At 44.6% G+C, this 26,567-nt stretch overlaps 1 protein-coding gene across 1 annotated transcript; it reads left to right on the top strand.

Moving 5' to 3' along the window:
* The first annotated feature begins 2,052 nt into the window (after nt 1–2,052).
* On the top strand, nt 2,053–13,095 carry LOC119977993 (pepsin A-like). Its single transcript, XM_038819277.1, has 9 exons — nt 2,053–2,233; nt 2,333–2,486; nt 4,612–4,729; nt 5,662–5,780; nt 7,019–7,218; nt 9,649–9,768; nt 11,345–11,489; nt 12,187–12,285; nt 12,386–13,095. The coding sequence occupies exons 1-9, from the start codon at nt 2,178–2,180 to the stop codon at nt 12,530–12,532; spliced, it is 1,158 nt and encodes a 385-aa protein (XP_038675205.1). The 5' UTR covers nt 2,053–2,177; the 3' UTR covers nt 12,533–13,095.
* Nucleotides 13,096–26,567: the final 13,472 nt, after the last annotated feature.

The raw sequence follows: 26,567 nt of genomic DNA, 5'->3' as shown, positions 1-26,567 counted from the left end.
CAATCTTGGTGTCATCAGCAAATTTACTAACCCAACCTTCAACTCCATCATCCAAGTCATTGATAAAAATCACAAATAACAGAGGACCCAGCACTGATCCCTGTGGTACACTGCTGGTGACTGGGCTCCAGGATGAAAATTTACCATCTCCCACCACCCCCTGTCTTCTATGTGACAGCCAGTTACTGAGCCAATCCGCCAAATTTCCCTCTATGCCATGCCTCCTTACTTTCTGCATGAGCCGACCATGGGGCACCTTATCAGATGCCTTACTAAAATCCATGTATACGACATCAACTGCTCTACCTTCATCTATGTGCTTAGTTACCTCAAAGAATACAATCAAACCTGTGAGGCAAGACATACCCCTCACAAATCCGTGCTGACTATCCTGGATTAAGCTGTATCTTTCCAAATGATCAGAAATCCTATCCCTCAGGACCTTTTCCAATAATTTGCCTGTGACCGAAATTAGACTAACCGGCCTATAATTCCCAGGGTTATACCTATTCCCTTTCTTGAACAAGGGGACAACATTCGCCTCTCTCCAGTCTTCTGGCACTATTCCTGTACACAGTGAGGACATAAAGACCAAAGCCAAAGGCTCTGCAATCTCATCCCTCGCCTCCCAAAGAATCCTAGGATATATCCCATCAGGCCCAGGGGACTTATCTATCCTCAGGCTTCTCAAAATTTCTAACACATCTTCATTCTGAATATCTACCTCCTCCAGCCTACCAGCCTGTCTGTATCGCACTATCCTCCTCAACAACATGGCCCCTCTCCTTTGTGAACACTGAAGAAACGTATTCATTTAGGGCCTCTCCTATATCTTCAGACTCCATGTACACGTTCCCACTACTGTCCTTGACTGGCCCTAACTTCACCTTGGTCATTCTTTTTTTCCTCACATAAGTGTAAAAGCCTTGGGGTTTTCCTTGACCTACCCATCAAGGACTTCTCATGCCCCCTCCTAGCTCTCCTAAGCTCTTTCCTGAGCTCCTTCCTATCTATCTTGTATCCCTCAAGTGCCCGAATGGACCCTTGTTTTCTCATCCTTACATAAGCCCCCTTCTTCCTCTTGAAAATACATTCACCCTCTTTTGTAAACCATGGTTCCCTCACTCGATCACTTCCTCCCTGCCTGACAGGGATATACATATCAAGGACACGCAGTAATGTCCTTCAGGGGCAGGAAACTGCCACCCTTACCTGGTCTGGCCTACATGTGAATCCAGACCCAGGGCAATGTTGCCGACATCCAGTTACCCTCTGAAATGGCCAAGCAAACCATTCAGTTGCATCATCCCACAGCAGAGAAGGTGATCGGTTATCATGGGCAATAAGGGATAAATGATAGACCGGCCAGAAACACGCACACCCCAAGAACAATTTGAAAAAGCTTGTTTGCTGGGTTGGGTTGAGGGGTGAATATTGGGTTGACCATTTGGTAAATCCCTCTGGTCTTACCTCATAAAGTTTACTTGAACAGGCGGAAGGTCCATATTTTAACATGGCCATTTATCCGAAAGCTTAGATCACATATTCAAGTCCTGGTCTGGGGCTTTCCAAACCAGAATGCAATGACTCTAAAGTAACATTTCTGCCACTAAACCAAGATCCACACGAGGCAGAAGAGTGTATTTCGAAATATCAAATGGAAAATGTATCTTTCTGGAGTCAAATAACTTTTCTAAGTGAGCAGAGCATCACTCTTGCAGCTGATGATGTCAATTAAGACCCTCAATTAAAGTATAAGAACGAAGTAACCTCCAGGAAATTCACCATCGGACAGGCTCCAACCTCCAAAGTTAAATGCTATACTGGCACGAAACCTGTTAACTTATTCTCTGGCGCACTTGTGACATTGATATTTTGTGATTCTGATATGATTGTTTTTTTGCCCAATTTGCATGTATATTTATGATTGTTTTATCAGTCACAAGGTTTTAATTATACAACACTTAACATTATTTGTTACAATCCAAATGCTCTCAATTACTGACTACGTCAATTGAAGATTGTCCTTAATTAACGAGATTACACTTGAGATAAACTAATCTCAAGTACATTAAAATTTCCAATGGAATGGTTTGGTCAGAGTGGCTATAAATGCTGCAGCTCAGACCCCAAAACTTTAGGTTCTGAAGAGTCTCTGAACCAACCCAACTGGCAAGATGAAGTGGCTGATCATCACCCTCGCTTGCATTCAGCTCTCTGAATGTCTGTTCAGGTAGGAAATCATCACAGGGCGAGAGAGGGAAAAAAATCATTTGTCATCAAGCAATAGTAAAAGCTTATGAAGCGTCTAACTTACTTTATTTCTCTGCAGAATGCCCTTGTTTAAGGGCAAATCTGCTCGGGATGTTCTGCGGGAGAAAGGCTTGCTGGAAGACTTCCTGAAGAATCACCCACATGATCCCAGCTCAAAGTTTGAAGGACCCTTATCCCTGGCTACAAATGAACCGATGATAAACTACCTGGATGTAAGTAACCTGTCAGTTTTCCAAACCAAAAGGGAAAACTACATCTTAACTCACCTTCATTGAACCATCCGCTTATATTTCATGTAATTCCAGAGCCAATTGTTAGAGAAGGATAACAATTCCATTCACATGGAAAACTGTGCAAGTGTACCATATGTTGTCGATCTTTAACCTGCGATAACTTACACAGCTAGTGACTGTGGATGGGTTTCAGATGTTCTAACTTGGGCTGTTGATGGGCGCTGAGAGTCACTTGGACAAATGTGTAGTAAGTAAAGAAAGTTGGCTTGGAATTGTTCAACAGAAATCATGTGAAATAAATTTGATGACATTGTTTGCTGAGGTAGCTGTGCGGGTTGACCAGGGTAACATGGTTGATGCGGTGTTCATGGACTTCCAAAAGGCATTTGCTAAAACGTCACGTTATAAGATTGTCAGCAAAGTTGAAGCCCGTGGAATAAAAGGGTCAGTGGCAGCAAGGATACAATGATGGCTGACTGACTGGTAACAGGGAGCACTGGCCAATGGTCATTCTCAGAGTGAAGGAGAGTGTATGGGTGTTTACACCATGAGTCGGTTTTAGCTCCATGGCTTTTCTTGATCTAGTTTAATGACTTGGGTGTGGCAGAGAAAAATTCAATATCTGCAGGTGATACAAAATTTGGAAGTATTGCAAACTGTGAGGATATCAGTGAGAAACATCAAGGGGACATAGTGAGGTTGGTGTCTGAGGGAACACCTACCAGTTCAAATTTATTGCAAAGAGGTGTAAAGTGATTCATTTTGGTTGGAAGGACAAGAAGATGCAATATAAAATAAAGGGGACAATTATAAAAGGGGTTCAGGAGCAAATGGGTCCGGGTTTATGTACCCAAAGATTGTTGGAGGTGGCAGGGCAGGTTGAGAAAGTGGTTAAAAGGACATTCAGGACCCTGGACTTTATAAATAGGGGCATAAAGGATAAGGCAAGGGAATTATAATGAATCTTTACAAAATACTGTTACGGCATCAACTGGAGCTTGTGTCAAATTCTGAGCAGCACATTTTAGAAAGAGAAGTTGAAGAGCATAATTGAGAGCGGGTTTCCAAATCTTGAGGGGCCTGGGCAGAGTAGATAAAGAAAAGCTGCTCCCATCAGCGGAATTTTGAAGGACGAGTGGTCACTAACTACAGGTCATTGGCAAAAGAGCCGATCGTAACCTGCAGGAAAACCATTTGCACACAGCAAGTGGTTAGGATCAGGAATGTCCTGACGGAAAGGGTGGAGATTTCTGAGCCAATTGCAACTTCGAAAAGAAAGTTGGGCAATTATCGGACAAGAACATATTTTCAGGGCTCGGGTGATGTTGGACCAGCTGGGTTGCTGTTGCAGAGAGCCAGGAGGGCAGGGTGGGCCGAATGGCCTCCTCTGTGCTGCAACCATTCTTTGATTCTATGAAAAACTGGTGATGACATCAGTGAATGGTTTAGACCAGCAGTTGAATGTTCTGATTCATCGTGGGATGTTCCTGGTGATTTCCACTCGATCCAGCTGCCTGCCTCATAAATGGTTATGGCTTACAGGGGGCCAATATTTCTGGGTAACCTGAATAAGCTCACTCGGCTAAATCGCTGGCTTTTAAAGCAGGCCAAGCAGGCCAACAGCACAGTTCGATTCCCATACCAGCCTCCCCGGACAGGCGCCGGAATGTGGCGACTAGGGGCTTTTCACATTAACTTCATTGAAGCCTACTCGTGACAATAAGCGATTTTCATTTCATTTTCATGAGCAAGGCTTATGGGTGGAGTTGTGACAACGCTGGCAATGCTGTTAGCACCAGTTGGAGTTGAGATGAAACCTGAAATCGAAAGAGCCAATGAATGTACGGCAGCGTAACATCATCTGAACCATGAGATATATTATTCAGTATAATACATACAAACAGAGCGCTCAATTATTCCCAATCATTATCTCTCTTCCATTTGAATAGCTGTATTCTTCTGTTTCCATATCACGTGATTGGAAAAGGAGGGTTAGGGAGTTTGAGATTTTCCAATGGATCTTGAGGAATCTGAGCCTAATAACACCTGATGTGCTGATACATTTCCAGTTGATGTATTTTTGTCTTTTCATTTTTGCTGACAGCTGTCATATTATGGAACAATCAGCATTGGGAACCCACCACAGAGTTTCACTGTTATCTTTGACACTGGCTCATCCAACCTTTGGGTCCCATCAATTTACTGCAATGCAGCATCCTGCAGTAAGTATACATTACCCTGCTCTTCAACATGCTTCCCTCTGTGACATTTCTTCTCGCTAATGGCAGGAATAGGGAGGGAGTTATATTCCTAGAATAATAACAGTTGAAAAGTGAGTTCTGTAAGATTGGATGAAAGTAGAATTTCGCTTTTTTATCTCTGAGCTTGGAGAGAATTGAATCTGAGCTTTGATTTCTCAGATCTTTTTGCTGCGGTTCTTTGTCTTCCTCTGGATCTGGGTAAATCTTAGGATGAATTTACCCTAAAAGAAAATGAGGCATCAGTGTAAAATAATATCCAGTTCACACTCCTGGATAGGATGGTTACACCAGGCAAAGATAACGGAGAGTGGAGACCTTGAGCAGATTGGAAACCTGGAAGAATTTAGAAAGATAGTTAGTGATCATTCAGCTTCATCAGTAAACTGAACAAATCACAAGTTTACAGAGAAGGTCCATTCCCCTTAACCCTGTCCTAGAGTCACAGGGCTGAATGTTCCGGCCATTCCCACTAGCTGGTCTTCCGGGTCCTCCAATGGCAGACACACACACACACGCACATGGACACACACACACACACACACACATGGCCACACACACACACACACACACATGGATACACACACATGTACGCACACACACATGGAGACACACGCACGCACATGGTCACACACACACACACACACATGTACACACACACACATACACACATATGTCCAGCTCAGAGCTCCACCTCAAACATGTGCACAGCTTTCTGATCGTCATCATATTCTCAGGAGCTCCCTCCAAGCAAAAGGAAACTAGTAACATTGTAGGAGGCTAAAGAAAATGGGTTGAGATTCTTGTTAAAGTGGATAGCATTTAAATGTGAAGTAATAGATTATTTTTTCTGAATATTCCTACATTATCTTCATGAAATGAATGCTCCTTTGCAGCGAAGCATCGACGATTCTACCCCAATAGGTCTTCAACATATTCTACACACAACCAGCGTGTATCTATCCAGTATGGTACAGGTGCCATGAATGGAATACTGGGATATGACACTGTCAGAGTAAGTAGACTGTAACCTTCATCAAATAAGGTCAATCACATAACAGTGATAATTGATGTCTGAGGTTTAATCTTCTCGCTAAAGATAAAAATATTTGTTGAAAATGCTCCCTTCATTCAGCCATTCAAATCGACTCACAACCTTGTGTGTATTTGTGTTGAATGTGGGATATTATCTCTATTAGTTGTCTGCCTGAGCTCAGTGGTGTCACTCTGTGTCCGAGGCTGTGAGTTCAAACCCACTTGTGCAGATAATCCAGATTGAAAGTGCCACGGGGTTGAATTCTCTGATTATGAGGCTACGTTCTGACGCAGGCGTGGGAACCGTGGTGTTTTACGCCTGGAAATTCAGTGCAAAATGGCCACCGTTCCGCCATTTGGCTGGGGGCTAGCAGCCGAGTAGTGTAGAGCCCCGGGCTCTGGCTGCCGATACGGCACCGGTGAATTTCCGGGTCTGTGGCCGTGCCTTTGCACGGTGGCAGCCGGCAGCGGCCGTGTCGTGCAACATAATGTTGGCAGCCCGTGGACCCGGCCTGCGAAATAGTGCCGCCCACTTTGGCTGGCTCCCACGCCCTTGACCAACCCCCCAGCCCCTGCCAAAGTCCCTCCTACCTGTGGATCGTCTCCCCCCACCCCCCCCCCCCCCCGCCCCCTGCCCGCCTGTGGCGGCGCTGGACTGAGTCCGCAGCCGCCAAGCTGAGTTCCTGATGGGTGGGACCATGAGAGAGCCACGCCGTCGGGAACTCGGCCGGTCGGGGGCGGAGCAATGGGTGGAGGGCCTCAGGCAATGTCCTGAAGTCATCGATACAGCGTGCAGCGTACTCCTAGAGGACACCGCTTCGGGGGCTGGGGCCGGAGCATCGCCAAAGTGGCACCGCCCCCGATTTTGCCGTAAACAGGGAATCTCTGGCCGGTCGTCGAATGCAATTTCGGCATCGGCGACCGGAGAATCCCGTTCCTGGTGTTATCGGTGCCCCGTCAGGGAGGGAGGGAATAATACCGGGGTGGGGGGAGGGGAAAATTATCCCAGGGTACTATTCAATGAAGAAGGCATGTCTTCTTTCCATTACTTTTCCAAAATGTATTCATGAACCAGGATTGCTGAAGAAACCATTTAATTGGCCATCTATCCCATTGGTGCTCACAATTGACTGTGTGGGAAAACCTAATTTATGGGGAAGTTGCAATTCACAGGACAACGTTCTGCTTAATTCCTCATGATTCGTTACTCGTTCCTAGATTGCAAACATGGCGATCCGGAATCAGGAATTTGGCCTGGCCACAAGTGAACCTGGTGGTTTCTTTGGCTATGTGAAATTTGATGGAATTCTCGGCATGGGCTATCAATCTCTTGCAGCATCGGGGGCCACCACCGTATTTCATAACATGCTGGCTCAACACCTGGTGGATCAGCATCTCTTCTCCGTCTACCTATCGAGGTAAACATATTTTCTGTACCTCATTTCCCTACGTGTAGCATAACTGCTTATTTTATTTTCACGCGAAACATCACCTTGCCTTCGTTGTTCACAGACTTGTCTTTCAGTCAGAAATTTGTGGGAAATTCTAATGTGAAAATTGAGCCCGTTGTGTCAGCCAATACTTAAGTGTGGCACTGTCCCCATGGTATCATGGATTATTTTCATTAGAAAGGCGGAGGTTGAGGGGGGACCTCATTGAGATCTACAAAATCATGAGAGGTATAGACAGGGTGGACAGCAAGAAGCTTTTTCCCAGAGCGGGGGACTCAATTACTAGGGGTCACGAGTTCAGGGAGAGAGGGGAAAAGTTTAATGGAGATATGCATGGAAAGTTCTTTAAGCAGAGGGTGGTGGGTGCCTGGAACGCATTGCCGGTGGAGATAGTAGAGGCGGGCACGATAGCGTCATTTAAGATGTATCTAGACAGATACATGAATGGGCAGGGAGCAGAGGGATACAGATCCTTAGAAAATAGGCGACAGTTTTAGATAGAGGATCTGGATCGGCGCAGGCTTGGAGGGCCGAAGGGCCTGTTCCTGTGCTGTAATTTTTCTTTGTTCTTTGTTCTTTGTATCGTGTGCAGTGTTGGTCCCCATATCTAAGGACACGTGTACTTTTATGGGAGGCAGTAGATCAAAGGTTCACTGGATAGGTGAGGTCACTTGAAGAGAGAGAAACTGGACTGCATTCATCAAGCATTGTAAATAAACCAAATCCTCAACACATTAACAATGGTGTGCCATCTGTGCGTATCTCCAAGGCATGAAACACATTCAGGATTCTGAAGGGGTTCAATGGGATAGAACCTGAGAGGTTTTTTTTTGGCTGTGCAATTTGGAACGCAGGGTTACACAGTCTCAGCCAATCACTGATGCAGAATTTTACGCTCACCCCCCCCCCAAGGTGTGTTCTGAGGCATGGGGGAGGTGGGAGTGGGGCAGGATTGTAATATTGGATGGATGGGTTTCTCCCTCGGGAACCCATCCACCCAAACCTACTTAATGGCCACCAAAGCTACCTTTTCCGCCCAGCCTCAATTTTTAGTCTGGCGGAAGCGGGTGTGACTGGATGGGAACGTGACCATAAAACCTTTCCCCATCTCAGGTGGGTGAGGGGGCAGGGGGGGGAAGGGGGGGGGGGGGAGGGGAGGGGGTTAACTCCCACCCAGGAATTTAGAACTTCAGGATACCTTATCCCCCTGGCTACCCCATGACACTGCGATCACGTCCCTCTTGAGCCTCGAGGGTGTCCACTACCCTCCCAACCCCAGGATCCTGGAACTGACTTTGCAATAGTTTTGGCACTCAGTGTCAGGCAGGGCGCTGAAATACCTCTTCTGTCCACTGCGGCGCTGTGCCTGGCTAAAACCTCTGACGGGTGGGACTTCCTTCTAAGTGTGGACAAGTCCCGCCCACTGCCAATCAGCGCTCAAGTGAGCGTTAAATGCCAGTGCGAGTTCGAGAGTTGACGTTTGCAGGTTAGATGCTGAATCTCAGGACGGTGAGCGGCGATCACTCTCCATCCTTCAAACCCTTTACTCAGGGCATTTTGAATCTGTGGCATTCTCTACCCCAGAGGAGCAGATGCTCCATCGTTCACTGAACACTGACATAGACACGGTTTAGATTGTCCAGGGAGACGATGGATACGGGAATCAGGAAGGAAAATGAAATCCATGGTACCTTTCCACTGAGCTCCGTCAGCGTATCTCTGGGATCCTGCTCTGTACAGATGGCCAGCCACATTTGCCGGCACGGCAATGTTAAATACAGTTCAAAAGTGTGAATTGGTTGAGAAGAACATAAGGCCATCCTGAGGATTCGAAAGACATTAGATCAATCCTAGTGCTTTCTCTCAAAGTGATTTGGTTCTAAACCTTGAATCTGTTGAGTGGTAAAATCAACCAAATTCAGAATTCAAACCGATAAAGAAAGTCAGACTATGTTCTGCATATTCCATTTAAAAGGCAAGTTGCTGAGTTTAAATTTATTATCTTGAATTTATCATTAGTATTTTTGGCAACGGAGACGCAGCACGGTGGAGCAGTGTTTAGCACTGCTACCTCCCAGCGCCCTGGACCTGCGTTTGATCCTGGCCCTGGCTCACTGTCCATGTGGAGTTTGCGCGTTCTCCCCGTGATGGCGTGGGTCTCACCCCGACAGCCAGGGGTGCAGGGTAGGTGGATTGGACAGCCTAAATTGCTCCTTAAGTGGAAAGAAAACAGAGTTTGGTATTTATGGCCATGGTTCAATCGGTGTCTTTTGTTATTACTTGGAAAATTAATTATTTTACAATATCCAACAGGCAGTCACATCACTTGGTATAAAACCACTAAACCGGAAAACTGTCAATTGCTGAGCTTTTTAATGATTCTCTTGTGTTTCACAGAGAGAACGGTCAGTCCGGAAGTGAAATTCTATTTGGCGGTATTGACTCGAGCCACTACACAGGACAAATTCACTGGGTCCCTGTCACACGTGAGGCCTACTGGCAAATCAACATTGACCGGTAAGTGATTACCCTCATCTACAATTGGGATGGATATTTTCTGCTTCTCCACTGAAGTCCAAGATAATGATTTTACCAAACTATATTGAAACATATGGGCCTGGATTCTATGCTTCACATCGCTGGTATCGAGAATCTCCATGGCCTGAGGATCGCGGGTTATCAAAGACTAGCTTTGTGCCCGCCATCGATTCCGACACCATGCTCTGGTCCCTCGCAGGCGGCTATATCAAAGTTTGTGCCCCGCACTGGCAGATCCATGTAAAATGGTCATTTGCATGGACTTCTATATGATTAACGGCTTGGCACACTTCATGTTCCTCCCTTCGCGATGTTCTGCCCCTCTTGGGCAGAATTGCCATGGGCATGAGTTAGTGCAAGTATTTACAAGAGGGGACTGGGTGCCATGGTTACGAAGGGGGAGCGGGAGGCTAAATAAGCAGTGAAAACCCTCAAAGACTGTCAGGCTTGCTGGGTGGTGGGGTCCCGGACCAGCGGCAGTAGCGGGGAGTGACTTAGTGTCAATTCCGTGGACTATGGTGACCCCCTCAGGATCGGGAATGGTCCGGCTCTGGCCTTCCTTGCTGCAGGATGTGATTTAAACACCCCCATTTTGTGCTTAATTCGCGCCGGCAGAGTGCGGGCCCATTTGCGTGTCATGATTCGTTCACCAAATTACTCCCCCAACGGAACGGCAAATTGCACAGTATTCAGTCGCTCTGGCAACACATCGGGCTCAATTCTCCGCTCAAGGTTTACGACCAAAACGGGGGCGGAGCCACATTCATGATGCTCCGCCCCCTCCAAAGCGGCAAACTCTCTGAGAACGCCGCGCAACGTATCGATGGCCTCAGGACATTTCCTGAGGCCCCCCCCCCCCGATGCTGCGCCCCCTACTGGCCGAGTTCCCGAGGGTGTGTGTCTCTCATCGTCTCATCCGTTGGGAACTCGGCGTGGCGGCTGTGAAATAGGTCCAGCGCCGCCACAGTCGGCGAGCGCTGATCCGCGGGCAGGAGGGGGACGTCATCAGGGGCTGGGGGCACTTTGGGGGGTGATCCGGGGCACGCGAACTGGTCAAAGGGGGCCCACTATTTGGCAGGCCGGGTCAGTGCGCAGCCGGTGCCATGTTGCGCAGCGCAGTGCTGCAGGCCGGCGCCCTGCGCATTTGCGACCACGGATCCGGCAATTCTCCGGGCCGTATTGGCAGCTAGAGCTGGATGCTCTACGCTGCCTTGATGCTCGCCCCCAGCCAAACGGAGGATCGGTGGCCGTTTTACGCCATTTCTTCTGTCGTAAAACGCCACCGTTCCCACGCGAGCATGGGAACGTAGCCTCAAAATCAGAGAATCCAGCCAAATCGTCTCCCAAATGGAGAATTCTGACCATGAACTGAAAGCAAAGAAAGAAGAAAACACTGAGACTAATTTTTAATTCTCGGCCACATCAGCAATGTTGGAAAATATAATTAATGTCTCAGCGAACGAGGAAATTCAACTTTGTATTATTTGTTCAATTGCCTTAAATGTGAGGCAGTTTCAGGTCTTTGACTTACTCTTTGTGTATTTTTCTTCCTCAGAGTGACCATCAATGGTCAGGTTGTGGCCTGCGATGGAGGGTGTGCTGCCATTGTTGATACTGGCACTTCTCTTCTCGTTGGCTCAACCTCAGCCATTGACACCATTCAGAACCGCATTGGAGCAACCGAAGGTTACTATGGCATGGTAAACCCCTGTTTCATTGATGGCTGCGGCGTCGGAATGTCTGACTGTGCACTGATGAGTGATTGTTAATGCAGCTGGTCGCCGACCATTTAAATTGTTACAAAGTACAAATAGATCCAATTGTAAAAATCTTGCAAATTGCGACACCTAATTTTCTCCATCAAAATGCCCTCAGCCTCTTGCTGGATGGGTGGGTGGTGGGGGGTAAGGAAAGGAGAGGTGGAGGGTGTGAGTGAGAGCACGGAGTGGTGTTCAATTCAATTCCACAAATGTCAGGCAGTCACTCCAGCCTGGACGCCCAGCCCCAGAAATTTCTGGAAATGAATCACCACTTGTAACAAAATTAAGGTGAAGAGTCTTTCCATTTTGGAACCTTCTCATTGAAGGGCAAATATTTGTGCTGAAATAGAACACAGTGTCAGACGAATTAGTGCATAATCCTGTAATTGTTTTACCAGTGAGGTGATACTGATGTTCAGAAATGTTTTGAGGTGAGGTTCCTAAATGGAAATTAAATAAAATCTGGGGAATTCCAAGGCTTCCCTTCAACCACTTTATTTAACCAGCTTCTGTATTTGAATGTCACCTCCTATTAAGTTGAGTTATGGTCAGTTTGTAATGGCATTGCACCGCAAATGATTTATTGTCAATCCATATACTGACACAGTGACTAAACACTGTTTCTATTTACCCACAGTACTCAATAGACTGTAACAAGGTGAACAGCATGCCCGATGTGGTCTTCACAATCAATGGAATGGACTTCCCTCTTCCCGCCCAAGCCTATACATTGAAGGTATGATATTGGACAGCAATAGGCTGCGAGAATACATTCAAAATGTCATCAGCTGCAATGGAATATTTGTTAATTTTACTTGTTCTCCTTTTCCTTACAGAGCTCTTACAATGGCCAAGTGAGCTGCTCCAGTGGATTTGGTGGAGGTGGTGGAGGCCTTTGGATTCTGGGAGACGTGTTCATTGGAGAATATTACACCATTTTCGACCATGGGAACAACCGCGTGGGCTTGGCTCAGGCTGTCTAAGTTCTTTATTCCTGTTCTCGTTAAAAGCACACCCCGATTTGCATTTGGAGCCGTCACATAGTTCCCCAGTGCAGCTGGACAGTATAATTGAGCAAGTCACCATCTCCAGAATGGCTATAAACAAAGGCGTACCATTGGCTACTTGGCTGTGGTTTGTGCACAGCAGCACATTTACCGCGTCACAGCTGAAAAGCAATGAAGATAGAAGTAAGAACTCAAGAAATGCCTTGTCAGGGTGGGCTTCTAAAGGAACAGGTTAAGAACAGGTTCTGGATTGGAAATGAGAATATTAATTCGGTCTAATTCTATTCCCTCTCTCATTGTGAAACCCTTTTACTCAGCTCTTTCCTGATTCTGACTTTTAGCTGTGATATATTCTTGGTGCAATGATTCACTCCAGAGACACACACATTTCTGCTGAAGGTGGATGAACTCTGCAGTGAAACCCGATTTGATGTAAATGTGATCCTAACATCACACAGCATCCTTTTCTGTCCTTTTGAATCACTTCATTTATAATAGTTATTAAAAATGCTCAATAAAATATAATTATGAAATTCGCACTCCCAGTTTTCCTGTTTCATGTTCTTTATCCTGTGATATCTGTGTGTGGGTAGAGGTTGAATTAATTTTACATTTGAATTGTCCTGTGAGAGGATCAACTCATTTCAAATACAAAGTCACTGTTGAATAATATTTACAGGGGTTTGGACATGGCCTGATGAAGTCTCATTCTGGTCTATTTATGTCTCAGAATAATCCAAATACAAGTCCCCGTTGTTTCAGATGTTGGATCTATGTCCATTTCAGATTGAACTTTAGTGACCCTGCTCCGCATATTCTAAAATGGCTAACGTTTCCCAAGGTTCTGAGAAACAATAGCCCATAATTTCAGGTCAGTAACAATGGGACAGTTTTGTCTGTGTCCTTAATAAAAGTTATTCACGTGGATTTGATCAGTTCTAGAACACTAATTTCCTGTTTCCCAAAGTCAGTTTCAACTTTCTACAGGGGATGTATGGCATCCAGAAACAGGGCAGGCAACAGGCAACCTGATCATCCAATCTGATTGAAGAATTGTCACAGACAGCAATGCAGGATGTAAAAAGTAGGAAATATAATTCACATTTAAATCAATGTCCAGAAAGCAAAATACAAATTGGCAGATGTGTATGGAATCAAAGGAGTATCAAAAATACCAGAACTAAAACATCTGAAAGATTTTAATAAAAAGCAACAACTTCTTTGCATTGAGCTGCCTGTGTAATCTGTTTTCAATGCCAGCGATGTTGTTAAGTAAGAATATAACTAATAGTTGGATAGTTAGCCCATCAAGACCGCTCCACAATTCAATGCAATTAAGGCTGACGTGATTGTGGGCTCAACTCCATGGCCCTGTCTTTCCGTCTCTCATAGCCCTTGACAACCTTGTATATCACAAATCTCTTTAACTCCATCTTGAAAATCAGAGAATCATAGAATCCCTACAGTGCAGAATGAAGCCATTTGGCCCATTGAGTCTGTACCGACCTCTGAAAGAGCACCCTCCTTAGGCCCACCCCCTCCGCCTATCCCCGTAACTACACCTAACCTTTGGACACCAAGGGGCATCTTAACGTGGCCGATTCACCTAACTTGGAGATCTTTGGATTGTGGGAGGAAACTGGAGCACCCAGAGGAAGTCCACTCAGATATGGAGAGAATGTGCAAACTCCACACGGACAAGGCCAGAATTGAACCTGGATTCCTGGTGCTGGAGGCAGCAGTGCTAATCACTGTGCCAGAATGCCACTGGCTCAATGGGACTCAATTATACAGCCTCTGGAGCGGCCAACCCTCTGAGAGAAACTAATTCTTCCTCATCTCTCTCTTAAATGGGGGATTCCATGTTTTGAAACTGCACCTCGTGGTTCAGGATTGCTCCAGGAGGGGCAATATTCTCCCACCATCTACCCTGTCCGCCCTATCAGAATCTCATACATTAGAATAAGATCATCTCTCATTCTTTACAGTTTGAATAGTGAGGAACAGATTGAAGTTCACGACAAATCAATGATGTTTAATGAATCCATCAGCGAAAAGGGCAACACGACAGACTGAGGTTCCTGACAGAAATAATAGCAAGCACCGACTGCTTTTTGAAAGGGCACCCAGATCTCAGAATAAAGTTGCAGAAAACCTCCGATTCGCTAGAAAGGCCTACCCCTCACAATCGCAGGCAAGTCCCCCGTCATTCGCCCCCCCCACCCACCTTAGCTCCCCCCCTCAGTACCCCCCTCAGCCCACTCCACTCCACACCACCCTCAGTCCCACTCTCAGATCCCATCCCTTTGCAGTGCCAACCTGCCGCCTTGGTATCGAAGGGGTGAAAGGGGTGAGGTGCCCTCCTAACACTTGCCTCCAGGGTGCTGAGGGGGTCCTTCAGAGGAGGTATGGTTCAGGATGGACTTGGGGTAGCCTGGAATGCTCAAGCCGGGGTCTGTCCCTGGATGGGGTCATTTGGCTTGTTTTCCCATCTGCAACCTTTAATCCCTGTAACTGTTTTTCAGCTTGTCAATAAGAAAGATATGTGAGAAGAAAGTGAAATCTTCCCACCTGTACCCTTAACACCTTTAAACAGTGTGCCTGAATGCCAGGTTCAAAGATCAGTGAGATTAAGGTAAAAGTCTTACTTTTAAAGTGGTTGAAACCATTGAAGTGGTTTTACTGCAGTCAATTTCATTGCCCTTTCTGCAAGCCTCGCTCCAAGCAATAGAAGTCTAAAAGCTTTGAACTATATTGTTTACATTCAATTTCAAGGGCCATTGTCTTTGAAAAGCCTCTGGACTGGCAGGTCCAGGCAATTTCAAAGGAAGGTTTACCATTGTTTATTTATATCGCTGTTCAGGAGTCCATTAACTCTGAAACACTGCCTATTTTGAGCAGCTGTTCTTTCTAACTGCATTTTATTTAAAGAAGCTCTCTCTTTGTTCTAAGAGCTTCATAGAAAGAGAAGGTGCGGGCCCAGCACTCAAATAGAGCACGTTCTCTTTCTGGTGTAAGAACATAATAACAACATAAGAACATAAGAACTAAGAGCAGGAATAGGCCATCTGGCCCATCGAGCCTGCTCCGCCATTCAATGAGATCATGGCTGATATTTTGTGGACTCAGCTCCACTTTCCGGCCCGAACACCATAACCCTTAATCCCTTTATTCTTCAAAAAACTATCTATCTTTACCTTAAAAACATGTAATGAAGGAGCCTCAACTGCTTCACTGGGCAAGGAATTCCATAGATTCACAACCCTTTGGGTAAAGAAGTTCCTCCTAAACTCAGTCCTAAATGTACTTCCCCTTATTTTGAGGCTATGTCCCCTAGTTCTGCTTTCACCCGCCAGTGGAAACAACCTGCCCGCATCTATCTTATCTATTCCCTTCATAATTGTAAATGTTTCTATAAGATCCCCCCTCATCCTTCTAAATTCCAACGAGTACAGTCCCAGTTTACTCAACCTCTCCTCATAATCCAACCCCTTCAGCTCTGGAATTAGCCTAGTGAATCTCCTCTGCACACCCTCCAGTGCCAGTACGTCCTTTCTCAAGTAAGGAGACCAAAACTGAACACAATACTCCAGGTGTGGAGGTAATTTCCTGCTTTCTGCCTACCTCCTTTTTTAAACAGTGGTGTCACGTTTGCTAATTTCCAATCCACCGGGACCACCCCAGAGTATAGTGAATTTCGGTAAATTATCACTAGTGCATCTGCAATTTCCCTAGCCATCTCTTTTAGCACTCTGGGATGCATTCCATCAGGGCCAGGAGACTTGTCTACCTTTAGCCCCATTAGCTTGCCCATCACTACCTCCTTAGTGATAACAATCCTCTCAAGGTCCTCACCTGTCATAGCCTCATTTCTATCAGTCGCTGGCATGTTATTTGTGTCTTCCACTGTGAAGTCCGACCCAAAAAACCTGTTCAGTTCCTCAGCCATTTCCTCATTTCCCATTATTAAAACTCCCATCTCATCCTCTAAAGGACCAATATTTACCTTAGCCACTCTTTTTTGTTTTATATATTTGTAAAAACTTTTACTGTCTGTTTTTATATTCTGAGCAAGTTTACTCTCATACTCTATCTTACTCTTCTTTATAGCTTTTTTAGTAGCTTTCTGTTGCCCCCTAAAGATTTCCCAGTCCTCTAATCTCCCAGCAATCTTTGCCACTTTATATGCTTTTTCCTTCAATTTGATACTCTCCCTTATTTCCTTAGATATCCACGGTCGATTTTCCCTCTTTCTACCGTCCTTCCTTTTTGTTGGTATAAACCTTTGCTGAGCACTGTGAAAAATCGTTTGGAAGGTTCTCCACTGTTCCTCAACTGTTCCACCATAAAGTCTTAGCTCCCAGTCTACCTTAGCTAGTTCTTCTCTCATCCCCTTGTAATCGCCTTTGTTTAAACACAAAACACTAGTATTTGAGTTTACTTTCTCACCCTCCATCTGTATTTTAAATTCCACCATATTGTGATCGCTCCTTCCGAGAGGATCCCTAACTATGAGATCATGAATCAATCCTGTCTCATTACATAGGACAAGATCTAGGACCGCTTGCTCCCTCGTAGGTTCCATTACATACTGTTCTAGGAAACTATCGCGGATACATTCTATAAACTCCTCCTCAAGGTTGCCTTGACCGACTTGGTTAAACCAATCGACATGTAGATTAAAATCCCCCATGATAACTGCTGTACCATTTCTACATGCATCAGTTATTTCTTTGTTTATTGCCTGCCCCACCATAACGTTACTATTTGGTGGCCGATAGACTACTCCTATCAGTGACTTTTTCGCCTTACTATTCCTGATTTCCACCCAAATGGATTCAACCTTATCCTCCACAGCACCGATGTCATCCCTTAATATTGCCCGGATGTCATCCTTAAATAACAGAGCAACACCACCTCCCTTACCATCCACTCTGTCCTTCCGAATAGTTTGATACCCTCGGCTATTTAACTCCCAGTCGTGACCATCCTTTAACCATGTTTCAGTAATGGCCACTAAATCATAGTCATTAACGATGATTTGTGCCATCAACTCATTTACTTTATTCCGAATACTACGAGCATTCAGGTAAAGTACACTTATGTTGTTTTTTTTACCTCTGTTTTGAATCTTAACATCTCCAGTTTTATTCCTTGTAGTATTACTGAGCCTATTCACTGAGCTCCCTTCACTCACTGTACCTTGTACTGTCGCCCTTTTAGATTTTTGACTATGTCTTCTCTGCCTTACACTTTTCCCCTTACTTCCTTTTTCTTCTGTCCCTGTTTTACTACCTTCCAACTTCCTGCATTGGTTCCCATCCCCCTGCCACATTAGTTTAAACCCTCCCCAACAGCTCTAGAAAACACATAGGACATCGGTTCCAGTCCTGCCCAGGTGCAGACCGTCCGGTTTGTACTGGTCCCACCTCCCCCAGAACCGGTCCCAATGCCCCAGGAATTTGAATCCCTCCCTCTTGCACCATCTCTCGAGCCACGCGTTCATCCTATCTATCCTGACATTCCTACTCTGACTAGCTCGTGGCACTGGTAGCAATCCTGGGATTACTACCTTTGAGGTCCTACTTTTTAGTTTAACTCCTAACTCCCTGAATTCCGCTTGTAGGACCTCATCCCGTTTTTTACCTATATCGTTGGTGCTTATTTGCACCACGACAGCTGGCTGTTCACCCTCCCCCCCCCCCCCCCCCCCCAGAATGTCCTGCAGCCGCTCCAAGACATCCTTGACCCTTGCACCAGGGAGGCAACATACCATCCTGGAGTCTCGATTGCGTCCACAGAACCGCCTGTCTATTCCCCTTACGATCGAGTCCCCTATCACTATAGCCCTGCCATTTTTCTTCCTGCCCTGCTGTGCAGCAGAGCCAGCCACGGTGCCATGAACCTGGCCTCTGCTGCCTTCCCCTGGTGAGCCATCTCCCTCAACAGTATCCAAAGCGGTATATCTGTTTTGCAGGGAGATCACCGCAGGGGACACCTGCACTGCCTTCCTACTCGTGCTCTTTCTTTTGGTCACCCATTTTCTATCTTCCTCATTAATTTTCACCTGCGGTGTGACCAACTCGCTAAACGTGCTATTCACGACCTCCTCAGCATCGTGGATGCTCCAAAGTGAGTCCATCCGCAGCTCCAGAGTCGTCAAGCGGTCTAACAAGAGCTGCAACTGAACACACTTCTTGCATGTGAAAGAGCCAGGGACAGTGAACATGTCCCTGAGCTCCCACATCGCACACGAGGAGCATGACACGGGTCTGGGATCTCCTGCCATGTCTTAAACCTTAGGTAAACTTATACAATAACAATTTCAAAATAAAAATAAATAAATTAGACAATGAAAAGAATGAAAAGAAAAACTACTTACCAGTCACTTTCCAGGGTTAAAAAGCACCTCTGAAAAAGAACCTCCTCACACTCTGCGCCGAATTACCTCACTGCACCAAATTACCAAGTTGCAATCCCACTCTAGGTGAGTCTCACTCCGGATGTGTCTCCTGGAAAAGCGCTAGCTTACTGAGTGCGCTCTCTGTCTGTCTTTTATACAGACCTCAGCTAATCGATGACTCAAAAAATACCTAAACTTCAAAGAGAAGAATACAATGTGCCCCTAAACAGGCCTCAGGTGATTGACAGATAACTGCCTCTCAGCAATTAGGGTGGGGGCATCTTCAACCAATCAGACACTAAGCTATACACTGCACTTTTAACTGAAAAACAACAGAATTAGATTTTCCACTTACCTTTCCTGATTTACCTCACTGCACCAAATTACCAAGTTGCAATCCCACTCTAGATGAATCTCACTCCGGATGTGTCTCCTGGAAAAGCGCTAGCTTACTGAGTGCATCTCTGTCTGTCTTTTATACAGACCTCAGCTATTCGATGACTCAAAAAATACCTAAACTTTAAAGAGAAGAATACAATGTGCCCCTAAACAGGCCTCAGGTGATTGACAGATAACTGCCTCTCAGCAATTAGGGTGGGGGCAGCTTCAACCAATCAGATACTAAGCTACACACTGCACTTTTAACTGAAAAACAGCAGAATTAGATTTTCCACTTACCTTTCCTGATTTACCTCACTGCACCAAATTACCAAGTTGCAATCCCACTCTAGATGAGTCTCACTCCGGATGTGTCTCCTGGAAAAGCACAAAGGGTGGTTTGTGTGGATCATAATTTGACACCAGTGGGGACTAAATTGTTGTTGGGTTATAAAAGTCCATAGAGGTGGGTAGAACAGTTTCAGTTGGCATGGAAGGCATAGGTAGCCAAGGGTGGAGGGGCATAGGTTTGTATGCTGGTTTTTATGGGGGTTATAGTATTTGTTTAGGGGCACACCTTGTCATGGGGGGGCATTAGGATCCTTGAAAGGGCTACCTTCCAAGGGCATGGGATGGCAGCGGTTGACATGGGCGGGACAAGGGGGGAATGTATGGAGCTGAAGAATGAGGGCTGTTTCGTGTTTTAGTTATTGCTTTTAAATTTTGAGCACGGGGCCAGACCTCCAAGGAAGGCCCGCCTCCCAGCCCACCGTCATACCTGGCAGCCTCTTCAGCTCTTCGCAGGTCCCCTACCCCAAACTGTGCCTGCATGTCTGTGTCTGTCCCGCTGCTCTGTCAGTGCATGGGTGTGTGTGTTGTGCTGAGAAGTAGCTGGAGGATTGCCACCACTGAAGGTGTGTGATAAAGCACCAGAGGCAGTGCCATTGCAGAAAGGAGAGTTTAATCAAAGAACCGCTTGCTGAAGGCAAATATCCACAAATCAACTTGTAGCAGTGACAAAAGTCAACATCTACTTCTCGCAACTCAAGGACCGTTCCGGATAAATTGTTATTTATATTTACTTACTATTGGACTCAATTTAAAAAAAAAAAATTTAGTGTACCCAATTAATTTTTTCCAATGAAGGGGCAATTTAGCGTGGCCAATCCACCTAGCCTGCACATCTTTGGGTTGTGGGGGGGAAACCCACGCAAACACGGGGAGAATGCGCAAACTCCACACGGACAGTGACCCAGAGCAGGGATCGAACCTGGGGCCCCGGTGCCGTGAGGTTGCAGGGCTAACCCACTGCGCCACCCTGCTGCCCAAATTGGACTCAATTCTTACGTTTAATCCGTATGAATATAGGTGTCTGTGTTTTACCATTGTTCCTTACCTTTTTAGTCATTAATAAATTTCCCCTACTATAACCAAGAAAGTCTGGTTAAATTGGCTCTCTTTAAACACAGCCATTGAGTCTGGATAAGTTATTCAAGGGAACGGGAACCTGGTTAGATTAAATCTTGTTACTACCAGGAGAAGGTGGATTGAACAAAGACATGAAGCCAGTCACCCCCCCCACCCCCAACCTCACCCAGATTTGGGGGTATCCCAGCTAGACTGTGACAAATTGAGTAGTTCTCGTCCGGATCACGGGCGGAAAACTGGCCTCACAGCCATGTGATTCTCGGTGGTGGGAGACGGATCGCTCTTCGCCGGCAGTGGGATTTCCTGCTCCTGCTGCTGTCAATGGGAATGCCCTCTGAAGCCGCCCCACACCATGGGAAACCAGCGGGGGCGTGGGGTTGGGGGGGGGGGGGGGGGGGGGGGTGCCCAGCCTGCGGGACCAACAAACTGGAGGATTCCAGCCCAAAAGCTTTTGGGGAACGTCACCCGAGACTGGTCCCAACAATATCTCCACTTTGTTCCCTTATGAAATTGTGGAACTCTTTTCCTGTAAATGCCATGAAATAGATCTTTATGATACTGTGACCGGCTAAAATTGAAGCTCTATGATATACAACAAAGATCTCCATGATACAAAAGTAACGCAAGTTAGTCTTCTCCTGACTTCCCAAAGTCTGTCCACCACCCATAAACAGTGGCGGACTGGGTCTAAAAATATTGGTTGCCAGGAGACAAAGGGGACCCACCCACAACTACAATGTTATCATTTAATTTTCATAACGAATAAATAAAATTTTCAAAAAATACATATGGAAAAAAGGTACAATTAAAATTTTTGTGGAAAAAAATGTGTATTTCTTAGTAATTACAGTGTACATGTACTGTACATATTACTGGCAGTAGATACCAAATGTAAATACAGAATGTTATAATTGAATTTTTTTTTTAATTTTAAGTAATTGGTTGATATTTTTAAATAGTTTCCTGCACAATTTACACATTAACAGATAGTTCAAACGCACAATAGAGCATTGCATGCAGTCCACTATATTAAGAGCAAACGTTTGTGTTCGCTAGATGATTGTGCGAATCTGCCAATAATTGCTTCTGCATCCAATTCATCTAACAATTCCTTTTCAATGGATAGCAACATGTATGATTCCAAATTCTCCTCAGTCAGTGAATTTCTTAACCTTGTCTTTATGATCTTTAGCTTTGAAAATGTCCTCTCACATTGGACTTGAGTAAGTGTGCAGATGACTTTATAAAGTTCATAAAGGTTATCATATGCCTTGTCATGAAGTCTGTTGGATGCCAGAATTTTTAGTCTATGGGCAAGTGCTGCAAATTTTACAATTGTTGCAACTGGAATCCATATTCTCACCATCATTAAGCAATAGCTTTAATACATCAAAGTTTGAAACAAAAGAAAACAATTCCAATATTACTTGATCTTTGCTGATTTGTGGAAACAGCTTATTAATGCCTTCCAATGCTTCATCTTCAAGGCCCTTCTCTGCAATAGTTTTAAACTTTGCTGGGTCCAAGCAGGACACATCTTTATACAACTGTTTGTGTTGTACAAAGCGTGATTCTAGTGACTGGACAATGCAATCCATTATTAGGTTAAACACATTTACTCGAAAATCAGCTAGAGAATCTGAGGAATTTCTTGCATCATCAATAAGCTCATCTGCCATTCTTTTCTTCTTCCTCTGCCTCTTAACTGGCAATGCTGTTTCCAACGCATCAATTTCCAATGTTTGATTTTCATCCATATTCATCTGTGAAATCCTGTCATTACATTTATTTACAAAGCCTTGCTGTGAACGTTATCAAATGTTCTTGTCTGTTCCTTCAACTTTGTTGTATCTACCAAACTCCATGCAGTAAACATATCTAAACCACTTGTCTGTAGATAACTTGATAACGGCGTTGTAGTTTGAAATATATACAAGTAAGTAAATGCTGTCAATATGGTTTCAAACTTTAGAAGACTTTGAAGTAAAACATTTGCTTCATGTTTTGTTTTTGCATCAAACTTTTCTGAATCTTGTATCGTTGATAAGCATGTCAATAGATTTACGAAAGTACTGGCAGCGGCATCATCAAAACGTCCAAATATAGTTGTTGCTGCATTGGATTTTCCTGACCATCTGGTCTCACCAATAAGCTTTAATCGTTTCATTTTTTCTTGTCCTAGATGTTTTCCAACAACTTCTACCCATACATTCATTCTCTTGTATGATGCTTTCACAAAAGTTGCTATATTCTGGAGAAAATTGAAAAATGAAACTGCAGGCACACAACATTTTGTTGTTTCAGTTATCACCAAATTCAAGACATGTGCATAGCACCATATATGAACATGTTGATCAGCCACATCAGCAATTTTACTTTGTAAACCATTATACTGGCCATGGTAGCTTGCAGCGCCATCTGTGCTATCAGATAAACATTTTTGGGGGTCAATTTTAAGATGCTGTAATGTTTCAATCAATAGATCAAAAAGTCCCTGTCCTGTACCATCATTACTTGGCACAACTGAAAGTAGTCGCTCACAGATAATACCTTTAAGCACATACCGAATAATAATGCTAAACTGATCGATGGATGAATTATCTTGTGTTGAATCAACCTGAATAGAATAATATTTTGCTTGAGAAACTTCATGACTAATTCTTTCTTGTATCATATTCTTCATAATTTTGATTAACATGTTTATAGTTGTTTTACTCAGGTATGTAACAAGTCCACCACGGCCTTTACTTTGAGCCTTTCCTTGTTGCTCTAATCGTTTGATTCTTTGTTTAGACTTGTTTTGCACTGCAGAAACGTGAGCTGCCATAATGGGGTCATATTTTGCCATCAACTGCACTGTAGCTAAAAAATTGCCATGATTCAGAACCTCGTTATCTAGAGTGTAGGCCGATTCAACTCAAAGGCTAAGCAGTATGAACAATATAAGCATCTATTTTCTTTGTTATATATTTTCTTGGGACTGAGTCATTCATAATTTTCCTCTCATACAAACGAGTACTTGTTCTTTGCGTTTTAGTGACCCAGATTTATGTTTTTCTTTTCCATGCTGGTAGGGCTAATATTCCTGAAATAAAAACTTAATTAAAAATAGCCCACATTGGGAAAAATGAATATTGATGATTGCAAGAATAACTTGAAGGAACGCCGGATAAACCCCTACTTGATAAAAAATATAAAATAACTTACTTACACTTCAATAGGCTATGTTCATTAGTCAATACTACTGGGGCCTATGCAGCTTCAGAAGAGGCGACAATCCACTGTCCAGTGTTCACACCAGCAAGCAACTGAGACAACTGTTGAAACTTAGAAGTTTGGTCCGACTATAGTAAGACATTAAGAATGGTCCCACGACCAAAGTTAACATGCCCAGTTTGATACCAGTGTAGTGTTACAAGTCGCAACCCTTTGAGTTTACCGATCATGGCTTATCACTTCAATATCTTTGACCTCATGATTCATGGTCAAAGGTACCGCTTCTCCTTTTTGGTGACCTCACGACCCTATGTACTGCTTGATATCCTTTCAAGTTGCCGACCATCTCAAATCACAAACTGTAACTTTATCTTTAAATTCACACACTCTTGCTGAAAACGTGGATTTCCAACTATGTCCGACCCGGGTGAACCAGCCCCCCCCCCCCCCCCCCCTCCACTCCTTTTCACATCCGTTTAACACTGCTTTGTTCCTTCATAGACTGAGTGATTATTTGTTTGTTTCTTTACTTCATTTTATTTGGTATTGCTCTTTTTAAAAACAATTATATTTTATTAAGTTAGAATAAAAATCTCAGGAAAGAAGTTGGAGATTTATTTATCTAATTAATTATAATTTTTAAGGGCCCTTCAGAGGTTCACGGGCCCCTTCTTGGCTCTCCGGGCCCCAGACCGATGTACCGGCTGAACCATGGCTTATCACTTTGAAGTTGCCGACCATCTCAAATCATGAATTGTAACTTTATCTTTAAATTCACACACTCTTGCTGAAAACATGGAATTTCCTTAATTATGCCCGACCCGGGCCCCCCTATTCCACATCCTTCCACTACCTCCCCTGCTTCGTTCCTTTTCATGCACTGCTTATTTGTGTCCTGTTCTCTTTTTTTTCTTATTCCTTTTTATTACTAAAACGGTTGTCTGTGTTTGCTTCTTTATTGCATTTTTATTTGATATAGGGGGCCCACTTCATCAGGGGCCCACTTGCCATCGGGCAAGCTGACACACTCCGGGCGGAATCTCACCAGAATTTGGAAAAGTGTCAGGATCAGGGTGAAAACTGGCGTGTAACTCTCCAGTTTTGAGCCTTCGTGAATGAATAAAAGATGGGGGTGAAGTTCACACTGTCACTCTGGTGGGGCAGGGCCTTATAGAGGTGAAAGTCGGGACGCCCTGATCAGCATTGATACCTAACGGCCCACAGCCCCCACAACGGATGGAGTGGTGGCTCCACCAGCCGTGTCAACCTTACAGCAAACCTGCACCAGGGGGCACTGCCAGGGCACTGTATGGGCATGTCGCTCATCCCTCCAAGGGCTGTAGTTACCTTGCACGGTTTAGCTCAGTGGGCTAGACAGCTGCTTTGTGATGCAGAGCAAAGCAACGGGTTCAATTCCCGTACCAGCTGAGAATTCTGAATTCTCCCTCTGTGTACCCGAACAGGCGCCGGAATGTGGCGACTGGGGACTTTTCACAGGAACTTCATTGCAATGTTAATGTGAGTCTACTTATGGCAATAAAAGGTTATTTATTTATTTTATTGATTTAGCAATATCTCAGGGAGACGGAAGCTCCATCTGGTGGTCAACAGATAAATTTGCCGGAGGAAACCATCACAAGGCTAGAAAGAAGAAGTACCAAAACAAAAGCGTGAACTTCAGAAAGACATTGACTGGACGTAATCCCAGTGAACTAAAGATCCTAATCGTTATTTTGTTAATAATATTTAATTTCCCTTTACCCCATTCTTCCCCCTCTAGTTTGTTTGTCTGTGTGTGTGTGTCCAGATAGTGGGGTGAGTTAGGAAGGGGGATTTGGGAAAGGGGTAGTAGATATTCAGTTACGTTTTTTGTCAGTTTAATTATATTTTAATTAATTATAATACAGTGCAGAATAAAAGGTTACTTGTGTGCCAAAGCTGCAAACCTGGTGACTGTAGTTTTTCTCTTTAATTAAGGACCTTGGATATTTAATATATCTAATTTCACCTGTGTTGCGACTCCCGATTAAGAGGGGCTGTAATTGTCCACGCACTAGCCCAGGGTATTGTGACAAAGTTTATAAGGTACTAGTACCTGTCACAACATTTTATAAAGAAGGTCCAGTTCCCAGGCCAAAAGTTCTTGAATGTGACTTTAATTTCTAAAGATTATCAGCAAATGTGGAGTTTTTCTTCTGTTGGCAACTGCTGAATTCAGGCCAGTGACCTTTTCTCAACGTGCGGGTGGGTTGTTGGATACAATGGCGGGTACAGCAGTTTACAATCTTGTCCTTTCGCAATGTCCAGAGATATAACAATCCACAGTGTCCAGCGGATATGGGAACAGCAGCAGGAACCTTCCCTGTTTCCATGACTGGAATAACTTACATCACCACGGATTAAATCAGTTATCACTGCAGCATGAGCACAACTGGGTTTGTACAGATCTGCAGCAGGCAGCTTTCAGACAGAAAAATCCCACAGTAACAATGGGATGGGATAATTTGGATCGGGGTGCTCGGTTGGGTGATGTTGCCATCCAGACACTGAAGTTAATGGTCCAGAAGAGTTCAAATCCTACCATCA

The sequence above is a fragment of the Scyliorhinus canicula genome, chromosome 15, assembly GCF_902713615.1.
Source record: "Scyliorhinus canicula chromosome 15, sScyCan1.1, whole genome shotgun sequence".
NCBI classification, from domain to species: domain Eukaryota; kingdom Metazoa; phylum Chordata; class Chondrichthyes; order Carcharhiniformes; family Scyliorhinidae; genus Scyliorhinus; species Scyliorhinus canicula.
This window is presented reverse-complemented; position numbering and strand designations above follow the sequence as displayed.

What these genes read in the sequence shown, in the direction of transcription:
- LOC119977993 (XM_038819277.1), top strand. Translation starts at nt 2,178, where the DNA reads ATGAAGTGGCTGATCATCACCCTCGCTTGCATTCAGCTCTCTGAATGT. An exon ending in TTCTCCGTCTACCTATCGAG is followed by an intron (nt 7,219 to 9,648) that starts GTAAACATATTT and finishes TGTGTTTCACAG; the next exon opens with AGAGAACGGTCAGTCCGGAA. An exon ending in CCGAAGGTTACTATGGCATG is followed by an intron (nt 11,490 to 12,186) that starts GTAAACCCCTGT and finishes ATTTACCCACAG; the next exon opens with TACTCAATAGACTGTAACAA.